General features: G+C 47.6%; 1 protein-coding gene across 37 annotated transcripts in view; it reads right to left on the reverse strand.

Moving 5' to 3' along the window:
• MAP4K4 (mitogen-activated protein kinase kinase kinase kinase 4) overlaps positions 1-19,771 on the reverse strand; it is a 142,101-nt gene that overhangs the window by 38,679 nt on the left and 83,651 nt on the right. For all 37 annotated transcript variants that reach the window (XM_084755009.1, XM_084755004.1, XM_084755010.1 and 34 more), the window contains exons 6-12: positions 17,062-17,152; positions 14,411-14,541; positions 13,241-13,295; positions 11,886-11,964; positions 8,125-8,300; positions 1,976-2,048; positions 343-553 (exon numbers count right to left, since the gene is read on the reverse strand). In XM_084755009.1, coding sequence (XP_084611135.1) covers positions 343-553; positions 1,976-2,048; positions 8,125-8,300; positions 11,886-11,964; positions 13,241-13,295; positions 14,411-14,541; positions 17,062-17,152 — 816 coding nt within the window. The remainder of the gene's footprint in view (positions 1-342; positions 554-1,975; positions 2,049-8,124; positions 8,301-11,885; positions 11,965-13,240; positions 13,296-14,410; positions 14,542-17,061; positions 17,153-19,771) is intronic.

Raw genomic sequence — 19,771 nt, forward strand, 5'->3', positions numbered from 1 at the left:
CCACCTCTTTCAGGGAACCCACGCGGTCCCCCCACCTCTTCCAGGGAAACACACGCGGGCCTCCCACCTCTTCCAGGGAAACACACGCGGGCCTCCCGCCTCTTCCAGGGAAACACACGCGGGCCTCCCGCCTCTTCCAGGGAAACCCACGCGGCCTCCCGTCTCTTCCAGGGAAACCCACGCGGCCTCCCGTCTCTTCCAGGGAACCCACGCGGCCTCCCGCCTCTTCCAGGGAAACCACGCGGGCCTCCCGCCTCTTCCAGGAAACCACGCGGCCTCCCGCCTCTTCCAGGAAACCACGCGGCCCCCCGCCTCTTCCAGGGAACCCACGCGGCCTCCCACCTCTTCCAGCCGCCGCCTCTGCTCCTTCTGCTGCTCAATGCGCTTCTGCCGCTCCGCCAGCAGCTGCCTCTTGTACTCCTCCTGCTCGCGCAGCTGCTGCTCCTGCAGAAGCTGCTGTCTCCGCAGAGCCTCAGAGCGTTCCTTGTTCTCCTGCTGCAGTCTCAGGAAATCACGTCGCAGGGTCGACTCTCCGGGCACATTGACGATGGAACTGCAGGGGGACAGGGCCGTCAGGGGTTCCTGCCTTACCTTGGCCTCTGAGGGTGCGACCAGCACGGGCGTCCTATACCTCTTCTCGGGGCTTCTGAGTTTCGAGCCCAGGAGTTCAATCAATACGCCCTCCAGGACAACCATGCCTACCACTCACATCATCCGTTATCATTTAGTAATGTCTGGAAATCCAGCCCTAGCAGATAAACACTTCCCCTTTGGGATTCTGTCATCAGCTCGACCAGACGGTGTGGGCTGAGCTCGCCTCCCTTCACGTTACGGGTCTCACTCTTATTTTCCATCATTACAAAGAAAGAGCAGCACTCTCGGCGCTGGGCGCTCCTTCATTGTCACCCGGCCAGCACCACACCAGCTCTGCTCCCTGCCACTCTCTTTCCATGGTCAGGGACAGCAGCAGGCCCCAAGCGGGCCTTGGGAATGGGTTCTGCACAGAAACCTTAGCTCATATTTCTCTGATTTGGGGACTGTCCTCCAAGCCCTTATCACACAGACTAGCAGGAAACAAACTTCCTTAAATTTTTTTCATTGCGCACGCCAGTGTGCATCTCACACTTGCCATTAAAAGCAGGTTTTTTTTTTAAAGATTTTTATTTATTTATTATGTAAACAGTGCTCTGCCTGCATGTACACCTGCATGCCAGAAGAGGGCATTAGATTACATTGTAGATGGTTGTGAGCCACCATGTGGTTGCTGGGACTTGAACTCAGGACCTCTGGAAGAGCAGTCAGTGCTCTTAACCTCTGAGCCATCTCTCCAGCCCTCTAAAAGCAGTATTATTGTTCACAAAATTAATTCTAATATCTATGAAATCTTTGATATGGACCCCGATCTCCTTTTTAAGTTATTACAAGACTTCTTTAGTCAAGCCCTGTATGTCCCTCATTGAACTCCCATTCACAGCACTGGCTCCCACGGGGCTCATCACAACCTTCTACTTGGTTTTGATCAGCACTCAAACACAGGTAAGGCCAGGCGAAACGACTGTCAGGCAAAGTCATTACTGAAGTAAAGTGTAAGACTCGCAGAGAGGTGGCCAAGCGCTGGCAGCCACGTCTGCACGGAGGGACATACAGCTCTGGGAAAGCCCCTCAACAGGGGTCCTCAGGACTAGCAGCCGACGCTGCTTTGTGTGTGGGACTGACTGACTGTTCTGTCCAGCAGGGGACTTGACCCATCTGTGCCTTCAGGAGTAATAAAATGTCAGAAGCATTATTTTCTCAGCCTCAAATATAAAACTGGGTAAAAACAAATGAAAAAAAATGGGTGAGGAGCTGTTCACAAAAATCTGTCATGAGAAGAGAGGAAGCAAGCCAGGGCAGTCTGTCGCTACTCCAGAGCCTTACGAAATGCTAGATCAATGGAGCTGGGTCTTTCATAAGGCGGTGATGGTGGCAACATTACCTTGGCTCCCCTTCCTGTTCAGGCACCTCCTCCTCTTCCTCCTCACTCCCACTGTACTCATACTCGGTTTCATCTGAAAGACAAGGACAAGAGAAACAGGAGAGTGACAGATGCTGACGGTGCCTGTGTAGGCAAGCATCCCCAGAGGCATGACCATGGGACACGAGGTGCTCTTTGTGCAAACGGCATCCTGCAGAGAGGACCAGCCCAAGAAGAGCCGCTGGCTTCCCTGCGCAGGGGTGCGAGGTTCCAAGCTGACCACACTCCCTACAGAAGAGCTGGTTTTTCAGTACTGATAAAATCCCATACACAGGGTTTGCTGAGAGAGGGTACACATGAGAAAATAGCTCAACAGCACCAGCATATTCACAAAACAACCTATTATGATGACAAATTAAATATAAACAGACGATAGAGACAGATGACAGAGATAAACGGATAGGTAGACAGACAATAGAGATTTAAGTAACCATTTGTTTAATTACTTTTCCATTTGAGCGTCCACTGGGGTGGCAAGAGAGAAAGCTTCGCCAAATGGAGATAAAAGGAAACATAAGTGTGCATTTGCAGCAGTGGCAGAATTAAGCAATCCCAGCAAACACCCTGAAGAGCAGGCAGACGGACAGCGAGAGCCTGAGGAGGGGAGGGAGCGGTGAACGCTGTCTCCTGGACATGGCTGCCGCCGGCACACTCACAAACCCACTGAGGCTGACTTTAAAAGAGGTCACTGAGTCCATCCAAGCCAAAATTCTGGCATAGATGGGGGGAGGGGGGTTCCTCCGGGCTCTGCCCTTGCTAAGAAGCTACTGCCGTCCATAACTCCTGAGGAAGGGATGCCAGTTTTTTCTTTGAGGTTTGGTCTCAAACTGGCGTTGAGGAAGGAGCCGAGATAAAATTAAAAACCAAAGGTAACTTAGTCAGCAGAATTATAGCAGAAAGTATCTCAAACATAAAACAACAAACACCCACACGCAAGAGGTATTCAGAACCCAAAACAGACATCAGCAGAGAAGACTCTCTCTTCATATCATAATCAAGTTTTCAACGATGCAAAGCAAAGAAGCAACAACAAAAGCTGTAAGAGAAAAAGACAACTTACAAGCAAAGGCAGAACGCTCAGAGCAGCCTCAGATCCTTCACCTACAGCCCCGAAAGCCAAGCCAGCATGGAACGGTATCATTCATGCCCAGAAAACAATTACCTAACTATTAGGACTGATGTGCCCATCGAAGCTATGTTTAAAAACTGATAGAAAAATAAGGACATTTCAAGATGAATGCAAAAGTATGCACAGAGGAGAAAGTTTCCTCCACGAGAACACAGGAAAGAATACATTCCACGAAAGGGGTCATGAACAAGCAAGAGCCAGGAGCCTGGAAAACCTCGGTCATGTCCAACGAGCAATCCAGAAAACCCCTAATGCTAAAAGGGAGAAGCAACAGCAAAGCACTGATCCAGCCAACCAGATATTGACGAAGAGAGTCATAGGAAATAGCAATACTCTCGCAATAATAACATGGTGCAAACAGCATCGCTTAGCAATGAACAGATGCAAACTGACTGTTTTCTCCAAGACAGACAGACACTTAGCTAGCAAAGATATCCAAAGATTGAGCCAGAGGCTACAAACCAGCTGACCAAGCTCTCAGAGCAGCTGCTATATCTGAAATAAGAGCTTCCAGGCCACAGTCAGAGGGATGTAAAGGAGCACCACGCTTTACGGAAGGAAAACAACAGTTCTAACGAGTCGCTCACCACATACTGCTCTGAGAGGTCCTGACAGAATGGCGCTGGATGAGTCAATACCCAACCTCACAGGTAGACAAGTTCTTGCAAAAGTTCAGCAAAAACACTTTAGAACTAAACTATAGCATCAATCAACTGCGTTTAACAATCTCCATAGACTATTTCATCTTCACGTAGAAAGTCTTATCTAAAGTTGATGACATTGTAAGTCTCAACACACAGATAGGTAGACAGGCAGAGGTAAGCAGAAAAGGAATCCCTTTTCTCTTACCAGGCCGCACTGGGATATGAAGAGAAACCAGCAGCCGGGAAACCCTGGATCCCAACAACGCACTTCTGAATGAAAAAAATGACAAAGAGAGCAGTCGACTGCAGTCCTGAGAGAGCGAGCTACAACGCAGAAATCGAAAGCTTTAGAAGAAACGAGACGCTAAAGCTAACCCTGGCAGGGCAAGAGGTTTGGAGCAGAGTAGTGAGATGCAGAAAAACAGCGCGCAAACTAACCAAACAAGACTGACCAACTCCTACCTAGACTAACAGACACACAGAGAGAGCCCAAATGAATAAAAATAAGGATGAAGAGCAAGTTGTTACTGTAGAGACAAGGAAATCCAAAAGATCACTGGGGAATGCTTTGAAAACTTATATTCAAAAGCTCAAAAAATACAGAAGAAACTAATACATTTCTAAATGCCCACAATTTACCACAGCTACATCTGTAAGATATAAGCATTTATGCAGGCCCTTAGCTGGCATTCCCACGGGAGCAAAGGCGGGGACTGGACAGACGCAGGAGGCTACTGCCAAGTGTCTAAGGAGGATCTACACCAGCATCTCACTACTCTATCAAAAGGGGGAAGAGCTCTACCAAACTCATTCTAGGAAACCGCTATGGCCCTACCACCAACGCTGAGTAAAGGCGGAACAAGAACGACAACATTCAAGGCCAATTTCTCTAATGACCACCAGGTGAAAAACTCCCAACAAAATACTTGAAAACTATATTCAAGAATATATTAAAATCAAATACCATAACCAAAGTGGTTTTATTTAAGGGACACAGAGCTGTGCAAAAAAAGAAAAGAAAAAAGAAGATTAAAAAAAAAAAGTAATACATTATATAAATAAACTTCAGGACAGAGCTCAAATACAAAGAAGGCATTGGGCAGAGTTAAAGATGTCTTCACGAGAAACATCCTGAAGCTCCTGGCATCATGGCGCACACGCATTCCAGCATGTAAGAGGCTAAGACAGAAGAATCACTGTGAATCTGCAAACTTGGGCTACAGTGAGGACCACTTTAAAAAGATACAGTCCTGAAGAAATCAGGAACACAAAGCCTGAGAATACACTTGGAAGTAGTAAGAGCTACAGGCAACACTGTACTAGACGAGGTACAACGAACACAGACTCAAGATCTAAACCTGGACACTTGTTTAATATAGTGTTTCAGGTCCCACCCAACGAAAGCAGTAAGACATAAGGAAAAACATGAGAAAGAAGTCAAAGTATCGATAATCTCAGACAGCATGAAGAACACTTAGAAGAGCCTACAGACCCTACCATGAACTCTCAGATCTGGTGAACAATTTTCACCTTTCAGGATACAAAATGAGCATACAAACCCAGTAACTTCCCTACACATCAATAACAACCGTGCTGAGAACGAAATAAGATGCAGGAGTGAACCTGGCCAAGGAAGGGAGAGGCCTCTGTGATGGAAACTGAAAGTCACTTGAAGATGACCCTCCACAGAAAACGCGCCCTGTGCTTTCCTACACAACAGGAGACAAACAATTCTAGCACAAGGAGCACAACTGAGGATATCATAACACCTGACAGGGGCCCAGTAACAAAGCATGGTACTGGGGCAAAGCCAGACAAGTGGACCTAGAATGAAGAATCCAGAAACAGACCCACACAGCTACGGCCACCTAGCATTCAACAGAGCTGTTACAAACATACACGCGGGGAAACACCTATTTAAACAGGCGGTGCCGACAGAATGGATTAGACCCTTCTCTCTCACCCTGCACAAAGCCCAGGCGCATCCCTACTTCTGAGCCCACCGTGTGCGCCGGTGGGCAGTTCCAAGACTATGGTGGTAAAGACGGCCCTGGTCTTACTTATAACAGTGGATGACAAGACCAAAAAAAAAAAAAAAAAAAGGAAATGAGAGACTTGTGGGGAGGAGGCAAGGGTGGGAGGGAGTTAAACGCAGGTGAAGGGTGGGGGTAATCTGTAATATATAAACATACAAACATACACACTTACAAAACTGCCAAAGAACAAAGTCTTTACAAGTCAAAGTGGGTCAAAGTTAAACATAAAATGCCAATGCTGCTAGAGGAAAATACTTCAAGATGTGTTCATAAATAAGAACTTTCTAACAGGATCCCAACACACAGAAAATTACCCCAAGAACTGATGAACGGGATTACATAATTTACAGTTTACATAAGGCAGAATAAAGTATAGCCAGGCCAGCACAACAGAAGAACACATTGGCTGCTGTATGTCAGATATGAATTCATGAAATAGACTTCTCTCAAAATATAAATCTAAATTGGCCAATAAAGCATTCAGCATCCATAGCCATTGTGAAAGACCAAGTTAGAACTGCCCAGAGGGTCCAGCCTACCCTCACCACTGAGAAACAAGAGCTGAGGAGGGGGAGGAGATGGGGGAGGAGCTATTCACTGTTGCTGAGGCTGCAAACTGGTGCCCACCGTGGAACATGAAGGACTCATGTGGTTTGGTTGTTTGGTTGGTTTGGTTTTTAGAGACAGGATTTTTCGGTGTAGCCCTGGCTGTCCTGGACTCCCTTGTAGACCAGGCTGGCCTCAAACTCACGAAGATCCGCCTGCCTCTGCCTCCTGAGTGCTGGGATTACAGGCGTGCGCCACCTCACCTGGCCATGAAGGTTTCTTAAAGTCAAATAAAAAACTACCATACGAACCCAGCCTGCAGCATATTCCAATAAGGCCTCTTATAGATATAGTTACACACCCATCTTTATCACTGTTCTATTCACAATTACAAAGAAATTTAGTCACCCTAAATGTCTTTCAATAGATGATCAATGAAAACATGGTAAATGTACAATGAAATTTTACGAAGCCATAGGGGGGAAAATGAAACTTACAGGGAAATGAATAGACCTGACAATTCTTAAAGTGACGTGACCCACACTCAGAGTCAAATACTGTGTGCTCTATGAGGCTCAATTTTGCACTGTTTACCTATGTGTGTCATGTGCAAGTACATGACATAAAACCAGACAGGGGAGCCAGAGGGGGTGTTAGGCTGTGGAGGAGCAATAACCTGCAGTGCAAGGTTACAAGAGGTTAAAGAGCACAAATGAGAGGACAGAGGATGGAGGGAGGACGGCACAGAGAGGAGGAGATGAGCACAGTGAGAGGACAGAGGATGGAGGGAGGACGGCACAGAGAGGAGGAGATGACCACAGTGAGAGGAGAGAGGATGGAGGGAGGACGGCACAGAGAGGAGGAGATGAGCACAGTGAGAGGACAGAGGATGGAGGGAGGACGGCACAGAGAGGAGGAGATGACCACAGTGAGAGGACAGAGGATGGAGGGAGGACGGCACAGAGAGGAGGAGATGACCACAGTGAGAGGACAGAGGATGGAGGGAGGACGGCACAGAGAGGAGGAGATGGCCACAGTGAGAGGACAGAGGATGGAGGGAGGACGGCACAGAGAGGAAGAGATGGCCACAGTGAGAGGACAGAGGATGGAGGGAGGACGGCACAGAGAGGAGGAGGATGAGCACAGTGAGAGGACAGAGGATGGAAGGAGGACGGCACAGAGAGGAGGAGGATGAGCACAGTGAGAGGACAGAGGATGGAGGGAGGACGGCACAGAGAGGAGGAGATGACCACAGTGAGAGGACAGAGGATGGAGGGAGGACGGCACAGAGAGGAGGAGATGACCACAGTGAGAGGACAGAGGATGGAGGGAGGACGGCACAGAGAGGAGGAGGATGAGCACAGTGAGAGGACAGAGGATGGAGGGAGGACGGCACAGAGAGGAGGAGATGGCCACAGTGAGAGGACAGAGGATGGAGGGAGGACGGCACAGAGAGGAGGAGATGGCCACAGTGAGAGGACAGAGGATGGAGGGAGGACGGCACAGAGAGGAGGAGATGACCACAGTGAGAGGACAGAGGATGGAGGGAGGACGGCACAGAGAGGAGGAGATGGCCACAGTGAGAGGACAGAGGATGGAGGGAGGACGGCACAGAGAGGAGGAGGAGGATGGCAGGGAAGGTAGAGTGTCAACAACAACAAACCCGTATTTCAAAATGTCAGCCTCATACTTTGAACACCAGCTTTAAAGTATTTAAGGTTATGCTAGAAATGAAAATAAAAGAAGCCTAAATACCTTTCTCCCCTCTCTTCTTTCTGGTCCGGTCTATATGATCCTTAAGCTGGATTCGAACCTGCCTTTCATTGGGCTGGTCCCTTATGAAAGGGTGTTTCAAAAGCTGCTCTGTGGAGGGCCGCTGCGTGTAGTTCTTCACCAGGCAGCCTTCTATGAAGCTGAAGAACTTCTTTGACCTGTAAGGAAGGGAAGCACATCAGCAACAGACATAAAGCTCAGAAGCACCAGCGAGGAGCCTGAAAGCTGCTCCGCCAGTGCACAGGTGTGCCTTACACTTGGTAGTGCGCTGACAATATACCACACACAACTATAGAAGAAGCCTGAAAAAATAAAAATAAAATAAGAAGAAGCCTGGTTTAAAGGAACAGAGTTTCCGTCTAACGTTATCATTAACCATTACACGGGGCCAGCAGAGGCACAGGGGCAGGAGGGAGGGCTTCACTGGGGGGGTGAGGGTGAGGGCGGGAGGGGGGTGTCTACAGATGGAGGCGTCCAGTATCCAGAAAGCAAGAACAAACACAGGGATAAGCAAAGGGCCTGCCCCGGTGGGCAAACACAGGGCATCTCGAGTCTACTGACACGTCAGCCAGTCTTGCAGGGCACGACGCACCAGGTCCTAGTGTTTAGTGGACAGAGACAGAAATGACAGGTTTCACTTGGTGGGGGAGGGGGAGACGGACACAGGGATGGGGACCCTAATCACCTTCATTTGTGCCACCAGCTACTTTCAGAGCTTTGTCCTTTCCCACTCCCAGCCTAATGCTTGAGGAATCATAACCAGCCCTAGCTGTGCATATATACCATATATACATGAGACAGGGAAAGTGTGGGTCTGTGTGTGTGTGTGTGTGTGTGTGTGTGTGTGTGTGTGTGTGTGTGTGTGTGTTATTTTCAGGTTTCCAGGCTTGCAGGAGCAACCTCACTGGCCCAGTTTCAGGCATTCTCGTTGGCTTATCTTTTTAGACTCTGCTCTGTGCCTGTCTCTTGGTCAGCCTTCCTGGCAGCATCCTACCTCAAACTCCCCAAGCTAAGCGCATTTCTTCTGGAGAATCTACAAGTCAGTTCACATATTCTAGCTTTGAAATCGTGTAGGCTGAAATGGGCTCTTAATTACAACCTGTTAGTGATGTTCACGACTGACTATGGTGTACCACAAAGGGTATTTTAATAAATTTTTGCTGAATGAGTGAGTTATTCATCTTTAAGCTTAATTCAGTTCTAATCATGTCACTTCTATGAAGGATATCTTTTTTATATCTTGTATTTTCAAACTATTTTTCAATTCAACAAATATTTATATGTGCATCTATTTATGTTACACTCAATAAGAAACATACATGTACAATAAAGTAAAGGGAAGTGTATATATACATATACATATATACATATATATATATATATATATATATATATATATATATATATGAGCAGATAAACGATCAAACTCACAGAGGAGGAAAAATAAAACTGCTTGAATGGAGTGAGCATAAACAGAAGGTAGAGAATTTGCTCTTCCAACACCATTCAGGGGACAGGACCATGAGCAAAAGGGCAAAAGGGCTGGAGACTAACGAGTCACTCTCTGATGCTATTACAAAAAGTAGCAGAGACTGGAACCAGGTCAGGATCACCTCACAGAAAGGTCCGTGGCTAAAGAGGATCAAGGTAATGTATGTCACACAGCACACGCGGACACAGAGCACTAACCCTTGTTCCCACCAGGGTCATTCATGGAGCTGACTGAGGCTGAATCTCTAAATTCAAAGACTCTCGTGCACCACGTCCCCAAGACAACACTTAGGAACCAACCATACTTTGTAGGTCCCTTTAATAACTGAGTTCTCCTGTCAGATGAGCCTTGAGCATTTCCCTTTCTTGCTTTCCTTGTTTCTTTCTTTCGTTTTTGTTTTGTTTTTTGAGGGTTTCTTTGTGTAGCCCTGGCTGTCCTGGACTCACTTCTGTAGACCAGCCTGGCCTCAAACTCAGAGGTCTGCCTGCCTCTGCCTCCCAAGTGCTGGGATTACGGGTGTTCGCTACTGCGCCCGGCTGCCTTGACCATTTCCCCCCAAAAAGTAACAGAAAGGGAAAGAAGACAGCAGCACAGGGGAAGAAGCTGCTGAACTTTCAAATACTTGGGTAAAATGTGAGCAGCGATGCAGATGAACCGATGGTCTCACGCACCATCTACCGCTGTCTCTGTCTGTCAGGGTCTGTTACACACACATGGTTAGCCAGAATCCACAAGAAATGGAGACAGTGCGGGCCGCTCTTCACGTAGTCTTCCCAGAACAGACTCTCACCACAAAGGCCACTCGGCTTAGCAGGAGCTAAGTAGTTCCTCTGGCCCCTCATCTGGACCGCGGAGTGTCTACTATAAACCCATAGCTAGCGTCCCTGGGATTGGCTGTCAACAACACCCAGACTCATCATCCCTAACTAAGACAAGGGACCAACTGGGGCCAAGATCTTTGCAACTGCCTGACTCATGCGCGCTCTCTAACACTGGTTTAACGCAATTGGGTGATTCTGTTACTCTGAATCAATTATGGTTAATGAGTGTGTAAAGAATGGGAAAAATCTTCCAAGCAAAAGAAAGGCAGGGAAGGTAAAGTGACCGGTGCTGAGCAGCAGGAGATGACAAGAGAGGAGGGGCTCTGCTCACAGCCAAAGGAAAAGGCACTCTGCACAGCTCAGAAAACAGGCGGCCGAGAAGACAGCAGCAGCCAGCAGAAACTGAACCACCAAAGCACCAAAGCCAAATAAAAGGACCAACTCCGACACCCTGTGTGCATTTCAGAATAACAAAAGAAGTAACATTAATTATTTGGAAAATCGGAAATATTTCTAAAAGAAGAAACATGAAAACCATAGCAGTGAGGCAAGGAGAGAGCACAGAGGGGTGGGGGTGCTCAAAAGCAGGAGTGAGGTGGGGGGGTGCTCAAAAGCAGGGGTGACTGCAGACAGGAAGTAGCAGCCAGCATTCAGAAGGGATTAAGCGAAACTCTCGCCCTGCCCTTCCCTTAAAGATTTAAAATCAACCAAAGCATGCCAAGCTGCAACTCTAAACACTTGGCTCAGCTGCTCTTCACGCCCACCTTCCACAGGTGTCAGCGTTCTGTACAACAAATTCAGAAATGCAGCAACCAGAAGGGCAGCAAGCTGCTGAGGAGCAAAGGACCATTCTGCTAACATGCTCTTCTGGAATTAAAAGGATGTGTCTAACTGCCATTTTATAGAACACTATTAAGGTAACTGCCTTCTTTTCCAGACAGGATCTTGCTCTATTACCCAGAATGCTTCAAATTCTTAGGTTCAAACGGTCCTCGTGTGGTGGTCATGTAAGTCGTGGGACCTGCAAACATGCGCTACGGCCCAGACACCCTTCATCAATGTTCAATCTCTTATCAGAGGACTCTCAGCACATCTTTGCCATTTTAGGATGAAAATACTCTGCAACATATTACACTTGAACTACTTAAACATTAAACTATGACCTTTTCTCTGTGCTATGGGGCTTTCAGATGTCACCTCAACAACAACAAAAAGAATCAATGCAGTGTAGTTTTTTTGAGGGTGCGCACTTTCGTAGTACTGAAGTAAAAGTGGCCAAAATTTTATTCCAGAACAAAGTGAAACTACAGGGGGAGGGAAAGAGAAAAAGAAAGAAAGGAGTAGGGAAGGGGGAGAGAGGGAGGGAAGAGTGAACAGAGGGAGGGAAGCAGAGGCAAGGGGTCAGAGGTGGAGATCTATGCATAGCTTACCATTTTTTTGACTTCAGCCTGGGAGGAGGATTTCTGGGAATGAGAAACAGTGCTCTCATTGGATGCATGTCACAGAGAGCTGGGGAAGGAGATGGTTGTGTCAGTAAGGCACTTAGTCACTCGCTGTTGACTTCTGGGGTTCATTCACAAATAATTTCATTCGTAAATAATTGGCATGAATGTCAAGCAGCTGAGATGTCTAGCTACAAACCCTAGGCTATACCTTGAAATTTATCATTTAAAAACAGTAAAATATAAGACCAAAAATACACAACTTCAAATAGACACTGAAAGGTTTTCATAAATTAAAGATAAATATTAATTCAAATTTAAAAAGAAAACATTTAAGTCCTTAAATCATCTTTACGATTATAACAAAATTGGCTGTTTTTTTAAGGTTGGTCTAAGGATTAGAACGGCTTGTATAGGCCTTCAGTGGTTCAAACAGCACCAATGCCTCAACAGTGCGCACAATCAGAGCCTCCACACAGGACTGCTTGTTACTGCAGCTAGTGTCAGGAAGAGAGAGGAAAGCTAGTGTAGAGGCAGCGTTGACTTCTGTGCAATTACTGTCTGTGTTTACATAACTCACTCCAAGGAAGGGGAGTTCAGCACACTACCATGTCACAACCGATGAGGCACATTTTCAGGGAACACTTGTAGGGCACCTGGGCATGCGCACTAGACTAGCAGACACCAATGTCCCGTTGTGAAGGAAAACTGCGCCCAGTGGCCCAGCAATGTGTCCCACTGCCTCAGCATCATATAGGGAAACATAAGGGGCACAGTATTCACAGTGGACATCTACTTCTGCATTGTAACTGTCTTTTAATTGTCGATATTTTTTTATTCATCCAACAAATATTTATTTACCAACTATGTGTGGGGCCGTGACACAGCCTCTGTGCATCTTCCTGAGCAGACCAGGAGGAAACGCTGCGTATCTTTTCCTTCCTTACCTTTTCTATATTTCTATCCCAACCCTAATCAAAGATCAATTTTATGATTGATCAATTTACTGGTTTAACCCAAGGAAAAACAAACTCAAATCTTCACAAAACAATTCCATAAGTAAAAAGGTAATGTCAATTTTTAAGGTCAAAGTAAGAAATAACACATTTTCAAAGATTAGGGATCTATCTCAAACAACATTTCTTAAATGCAAAGAGGAAAAAAGTAGCCTCTATTAATTTCAGATCCTGCAATGAGCAGGCTAAAGACCCAGAGCTCCGAAAGGAGGCTGGTTATCAGGAATGCCCTTTACATCTGCAGCCGCCCCGCTGACAGGTGTGGTTCTGCCCAGTGTCCTCGGTTCTTACAGAACAAATGAGCCCCAAAGGAAGAAAGTTACTTACGAGGGGCACCTTCTGCCATCTCGATGGCCGTGATGCCACAAGACCAAAGGTCACTCTGCAAAACAAAGGAGATTGTCCTAGACACTTATTTTTATTTCCAGATAGCCACACAAATGAAATAAAAGCATCCTTCAGGGAAAAAATACAAGAACAAATCTTGCTAGGAAATGATCACCTCTCCAGCCGTAGGGATCATTTCTATTTACTTAAGCACGATATTATTTGGAGACTGTTGGAAAGTGTTGCCCTTTGTTTGTTTGTTTGTTTGTTTGTTTCAAGATGGGGTTTCTCTGTGTAGCCTTGACTGTCCTAGACTCGCTTTGTAGACCAAGCTGGCCTCGAACTCACAGCAATCCACTTGCCTCTACCTCCCGGGTGCTGGGATTAAAGGTATGCACCACCATGCCTGGCTTAAGTGTTGTAAATTTTATGTATGTGTTAAGGAGTAGAAAATCAGAGTCTGCGATATATTTTTTTAATTCTTCAAATTAAAAGAAAATCTCTTGGCAGCAATGGCTTAAATTAATCTTCGCTGACTAGATACTGCAATGCGTGGAAGCAATTGAAATACGGACTCAGTCTTAACATCACTAACAGGCACAGTAACCACTAAAGCAAAAGTTTTGTTTACGAATAAAATAGTATCACTGTTAGCCTGAACCAGACAATTAAATATGGGTTTTATGTCTGGATACAAAAGTGCATTATGGCTTCACGTCCCTAGGGGTCACTCTATCATCACTTCAGGTTATTCGTATAGCTAAGGGAAGGTATAAAACTCTTTGCACAAGAACACTGCAAAATGTCAGAGGAAGCTATTATAAAGTGTGACAGCGTATTAAAAAGAAATATCCTATCCCAATGTATTCCTGAGGCTAAAAAGGATGCTGGGGGAGGGACACCTGACTGGCCTGTGAGGAGAAGATCTGTGCCTGGCCGTCCGTAAGCAATGTGTCACTCACTGAGATCACAAGCAAAGCAACGGACCAACAAGCAAGCATCTTAGCACTTAGCACGGGCCTGGAAAACGTGCCCTCAAAACCAAGTCCGTATACTTCTCACTGAAGCCCAGTACTTATAAGGGGTGTGCAGTTCACAGGCAAGCCCCCCCCCCCATCCTCTGCAATGCTAAGGACCCACAAATGGTCCTCAATAGCAGGTGCCTCTTACTCTGTAGTCGTACGTGGCGTCTGGGTTCTCATCACAGGCAATGACCTCAGGAGCCATCCAGTAGGGCGTGCCTATGAATGTATTCCTCCGTCCAACCGTCCTGTCCAGCTGAGCACTTACACCAAAATCAACTAAGGAACAAAAAGCAAGAAAAGGCGGAGCACAATTAACAAAGAAAAACGTCTGTGAGGAGGCGTCACAATAAATGCAAACAATAGTGCTTTCTCAGCCTCAAAACTGTCCCAGCGGGCAGCACTGGAAAGGAGTGACTTCTAAGAGCAGGGACACACAACTGCAATGCAAGAAGAGCCTGTACCAGCCCAGAACTTACGAGGCCTGGCCTCAATAACCAGGCACCAGCAGAGGGCCTAGTACAGGAACAATAATAACCTTTGAGCTTTAAGAAAACCTGTGTCAAAAAACAGGTGCAACTGCAGCCAGGCCAGCGAGCACACCCTGGCATCAATAGTTGGGAGCCAAGGGGCCACCGGGCGCAGTGGTGGACTAGGCCAGGCGTGAGCTCAGGGTTCGCACTGTGATCTCAGGCAGAGTCACTGTGGAGAGGCCAGGGTAGCACAAACTTACGGAGTTTGAAAAGAAAGGAGGGAGGGGGATTGGAGGAGGGCCACAGAATGCCCAGGGCCGGCACGAACCGGAGCAACCACAGCATCCGCGGTTCCGGGACCAGCTCAGGGGTCCTGATGGTGGGCCCCAACTTCCGAGTCAGCAAGCAGATAGGCTGTGGGAGAGCTTCGCTTAGGTGAGTCCTGTGAACACTGTCTTGGACCCATCACTAGGGGCTTCAGGAGCAAGGAGCAGGCCTGGCTTTGTGGGGAAGAGCTGCCTGGTGGGGTCACGGCTTGCTTCCCCCTGGCTTCTGTGGTGTAGAGCCCGGGCCTGTCCAGTGGCTTGTGTCAGGCTTCATGTACCCAGCAGCGTCCATTCTGGCATGCTTGGCACACAGGACTGAGCCTCTGGGTGCCTGGGAGTCCAAGGGTACCCTAAGTGTCACATCCTGGCCCTGTCCAGGATCGTGGGAGACCCAAGTGCAATAGCTCATCCTCATGAGGCACCTCAGGTCCCAGACCTCACCTGAGGTGGTCGGGGAGGGAAGTGTGGCCAGGGAGCACCTGTGGCCGCCAGCCCCAGAGTCCTGTGTGTGCCTCACTAGAAATGTCTCTCTCCACTCCTGACCCACTAATGGAGTGATGGTTCCCACTGGGTCCGTGAGGACTACGGAGTCTGGCCACACTGAGTGCACACCTGTGTCATGGGCTAAGTGGTCCCTGCCTCTCCCAGAGGAGGGTTTTAGTGGCCAATGTACTCACTGGCCTGCTGAAGGCCAGCACAGGACCCCACCGTGGGGCAGAATCTCTGCATCCCTGGGGCAAGTCTGTGCTTTCTGTGGCCTCAGCGCTGCCAGGCTGTGGTGGTGGCACACACCTTTAATCCCAGCACTTGGGAGGCAGAGGCAAACAGATGAGAGCAGTGATCTGAACATTAAAAAGCAACTTCTATAGCTCAGATTTTCAAAAAAAGGGAGAATAGACTGTTAGGTGCATGAAGCAAAAGTAACATTAATAAAAGTTAATGCTGCTTTTGTTTGGAAATGTAACAACATAAGCCGGGTGTGGTGGTGCACACCTTCAATCCCAGCACTTGGGTTGTAGAGTCAGGTGGATTTTTGTGAGTTCAAGGCCAGCTTGGTCTACAAAGGGAGTCCAGCACAGCCAAGTCTACACAGGGAAACCTTGTCTCGAAAACAAACAAACAAAAAGTAACAACATAAAAATAAAGTTGGAACAAGTTCAGGGGCAGCTAGGGGTGATTAGAAAGCCCCCACAAAGTCAAGTTGTCTATCTGTTGAGCACACACACACGACTGAAGACGATGCACCAGGTGCTTGACAGAATGCACCAGCCACTACAGCAATCTGGCTGCCGGACTCCCAGGATATTCTGGCAAAGGGGAGTATTTTCTTTTATTTGAGAAATGTCATATGATGTCAAAAGAATTATAAATCATCAACAGTACTATAAGCAGTACCATAAAAAGGAGGCAGGAGTCTAAGGCAGGTCAGAGGGCCACAGAAAGCCCCTGAAGACAGGGAAAATTATAACTTGAAAATGAGGAGAGATGCCCTCACTGGAGAACGATATAAGCAAAGGTCTAAGAAGTAAAGGAAGTGCTGCTGCCACCAACATACCCAAGAAGCATCTTGATTTACTTTTATGAGCATTTTTATTCCTGCTCTTCCCTCTCCTTCTCCTCTCTCCCCCCACAGCACCCCGCCCCTTTCCTCCCACAGCAGGCTGGCTTCAAGCTCACCATCTTTCTGTTTCAGCCTCCCAAGTACTAGAAACATACCACGCCAGGCACCAGTGAGGACAGTATTTAAGTAAGAGAGTCAAAAGGTCTGACTTCTAATGTTGGTACAGGGCTGGAAGTGTGCCCCAGTCACGGCCCTGGGGTTGGGCCTCAGCGGTGCCCCTTCCCCTAAGTTAATCCAAACGGAAAGTTTTTAAAAGCTTCGTGGTGTGGCTGTTCTATCCAGACAGAGTGGACTACAGAAGCACGGGGCGGGGAGCGGGGGCAGGGTGGGGGCTAGCACCAGGAGGGTGCAGCAGACCATGTGCGTGCCAGCCACCTACCAAGCTTCACCTCGGCGTTCTCAGTCAGCAGCACATTCTGGCCCTTGATGTCTCGGTGAATAACGTGGTGAATGTGGAGATGTGCCAGCCCCTGAAAAGACAAGCAGAGCGCGCTTCAGTTCTCTGCCCCTGGACGTAGACAGCCAGGAGCACCCTTTATAATAAGGGGTACACGTGGCCAAGGTTTTGTAGATCCACATTTAGAACATAGAATTTGCCCTTGGTACATTCCCAGGAAGGCACTGCCAGCCCTGCCACACACACAGAAAGCAGCGGGCTGGGCTTTGCATCTGGTTTGAGCTGTGCTGATGATACAGACTTTGGGTTGCCGTCTGGAGTTTTTCTGCTATAATTTGTGCTATTTATGTACAAGACAGTCCTTTCCCACAGCAAACGTCTATCTCTCAGTGGGTAACCCTGTGAACTTATGAAGCGAGACCCATCTCAGGGGACCAGTAAAGAGTTATACATGCGCTTAAAATCTGGATCTTAAAATGCAGGCCTTTCTTCCCACTACACAGGAACATGTTCTTAAGTGCTGATATATCCCAGTTCTGTCCAAGTGTAAAATCACTGTGCCACTAGAGCAGCCTAGAGCAGGAACCAAATGCCTCGCTTCCCGAGGCAAACAAACTCCTGGAATGTGCACTGTTGATACCCTGTGTTCCGACTGAGCCCAGCAGCATCTCCCAAGAGGTGATGGGAAAATGCACGCCACATCCAGCCATGCTGTAAGGCAGCGGTGTACCACTGTACCACTCACCAACCGTGCTGTAAGGCAGCGGTGCACCACTGTATAGCTCATTTATTTTTCTCTTCCTGACCTGAGGAGCTACAACCCAGAATTTGTGTCCTTAAGACAGAGCAACCTATTTATTCTGAAATATGTCAGCACTAAAAAGGTAGGTTACTTGTAAGGGGGTTGAATTTTCTATTTTAAAAAAGTAAGAGGGGGAAGGGTACTGTGATGGTGGAGGCAGGCAGAGTCTTTACTCTGTGTGTGTGTGTGTGTGTGTGTGTGTGTGTGTGTGTGTGTGTGTGTGTGTGTGTACACACACATACATGCTGTGGTAGTAGAGGCAGGCAGTCTTTACTGTGAGAGTGTGTGTGTGTGTGTACACGCATGCTGTGGTAGTGGAGGCAGGCAGAGTCTTTACTCTGTGTGTGTCTGTGTATGCGCGTGAGCACGCGCACACATGCTGTGGTAGTGGAGGCAGGCAGAATCTGTACTGTGTGTGCTGTGGTGGCGGAGGCAGGCAGTCTTTACTGTGCAGCCCAGCCCGGCTTTAAACCTGCTGGGATCGCGAGCATGCACTCTCAAGCCTACCTTGTATGCATTAATGGCAACGGCTCTAGATCACTACTGTTCAAGCACAGCCTGTGTGATGCTCATCTATCCTTCATCATGCAAGTGTAGTGCTGTGGCACAAGGTGTAATGAGGAGCAGCCCAGACAGACAGCACGTTAGTGCCCTGCTCGGAAGGCCCACTCCCACTCAGCACGCTGTGACACCTAACACTGCACGGGCAAACGAGGCGACTTCACTCTTATAGGATTTCTACTTCTACTGCTTCAGCTCACTTGCTCTCTAACTTGTAGGAACTTCCTTCTTGCCCTGCAGCATCTTCCTATAAACATGAGCAGCACAGTGACAGCTCCTGCGCAGCGCTGCACCCCACAGCGAGGGTGGGAGACCATGCCAGTTACCCACACTGTGTAAAGACGACTGCTGCTTCCACTCAGCAAACAGTTCCTAATACAGCTATCCTGAAGCATAATCATTCAGACCAAACAAAGACAAAAATGGATACATTTCCCTTATACGCAGCAAATACCCTGTGATCCAGGCCTGACCTGAGGCCACAGCCGTGCCTCCTTGGTAAAGATGCCAAGTCCATCTCTACTCAGACTGTTACATTAACCAGATCTGTGTTTCTAAACTAGGAAACTGTTGTCTTCTAAGTCTAACATATTTGACTACATGTGACAACAAAGCAGTGAGACTGTCCCTCAACGATGGTGATGCAATGTCCTAAGTTCTCACCTGCCGTATGGAATACTGCCTTCAACCCAATGAGAACACTGTGGCTTAGAATGTGAGCAAGGAAACAGGCAGGGCGGGACAGAGTGCTTTGCTGGTAAACCCCAGCGTTTCAGTAGGCTAGCCCACAAGAGAACTTCTGACAGCATACTGAGGACCCTTGCCTGGTCTAGTCTTCCCTAATACCCATAGAGTATGAGAAAGGCTTTCCATCTGGAAACCAGCTATCTACAACAATATCCGGGAGCCCAGATGACTCAGTGGGGCGCCTTCTATACAAGACCTCACCTCCACTTTGCTTCTGCTTCCTCCGTCAGCAACAACACATAGTAACTCCTTAAGCAACCACTAGCATATAATTTGGCCATTTCTTTGTTTTGAACTAACACTCTAGCATAAAATTTTCTACGGTAGATGGCTCACAGGTGGAGAAGCTTCTTGTTAAAGATGCTCACTAGGAGACAATCTGCAGCATTTCCAGAGGATGCTGTGTGCCACCACATGGACCAGAGCTATGAGCAGCTAGCTGGGCTTCTCTTCAGTGCTCTTGAGGTCAAAGGTGACAAAAATGCTAAAATAAATACATTATACTTGGTACATAAAACTGTTTCTCCCAGGTGTATAGAAACAGGCAAGTTACCTTAGATGTCTGAGATATACTCTGTGCCT

The sequence above is a fragment of the Acomys minous genome, assembly GCF_964271855.1.
Source record: "Acomys minous genome assembly, chromosome: 13".
NCBI classification, from domain to species: domain Eukaryota; kingdom Metazoa; phylum Chordata; class Mammalia; order Rodentia; family Muridae; genus Acomys; species Acomys minous.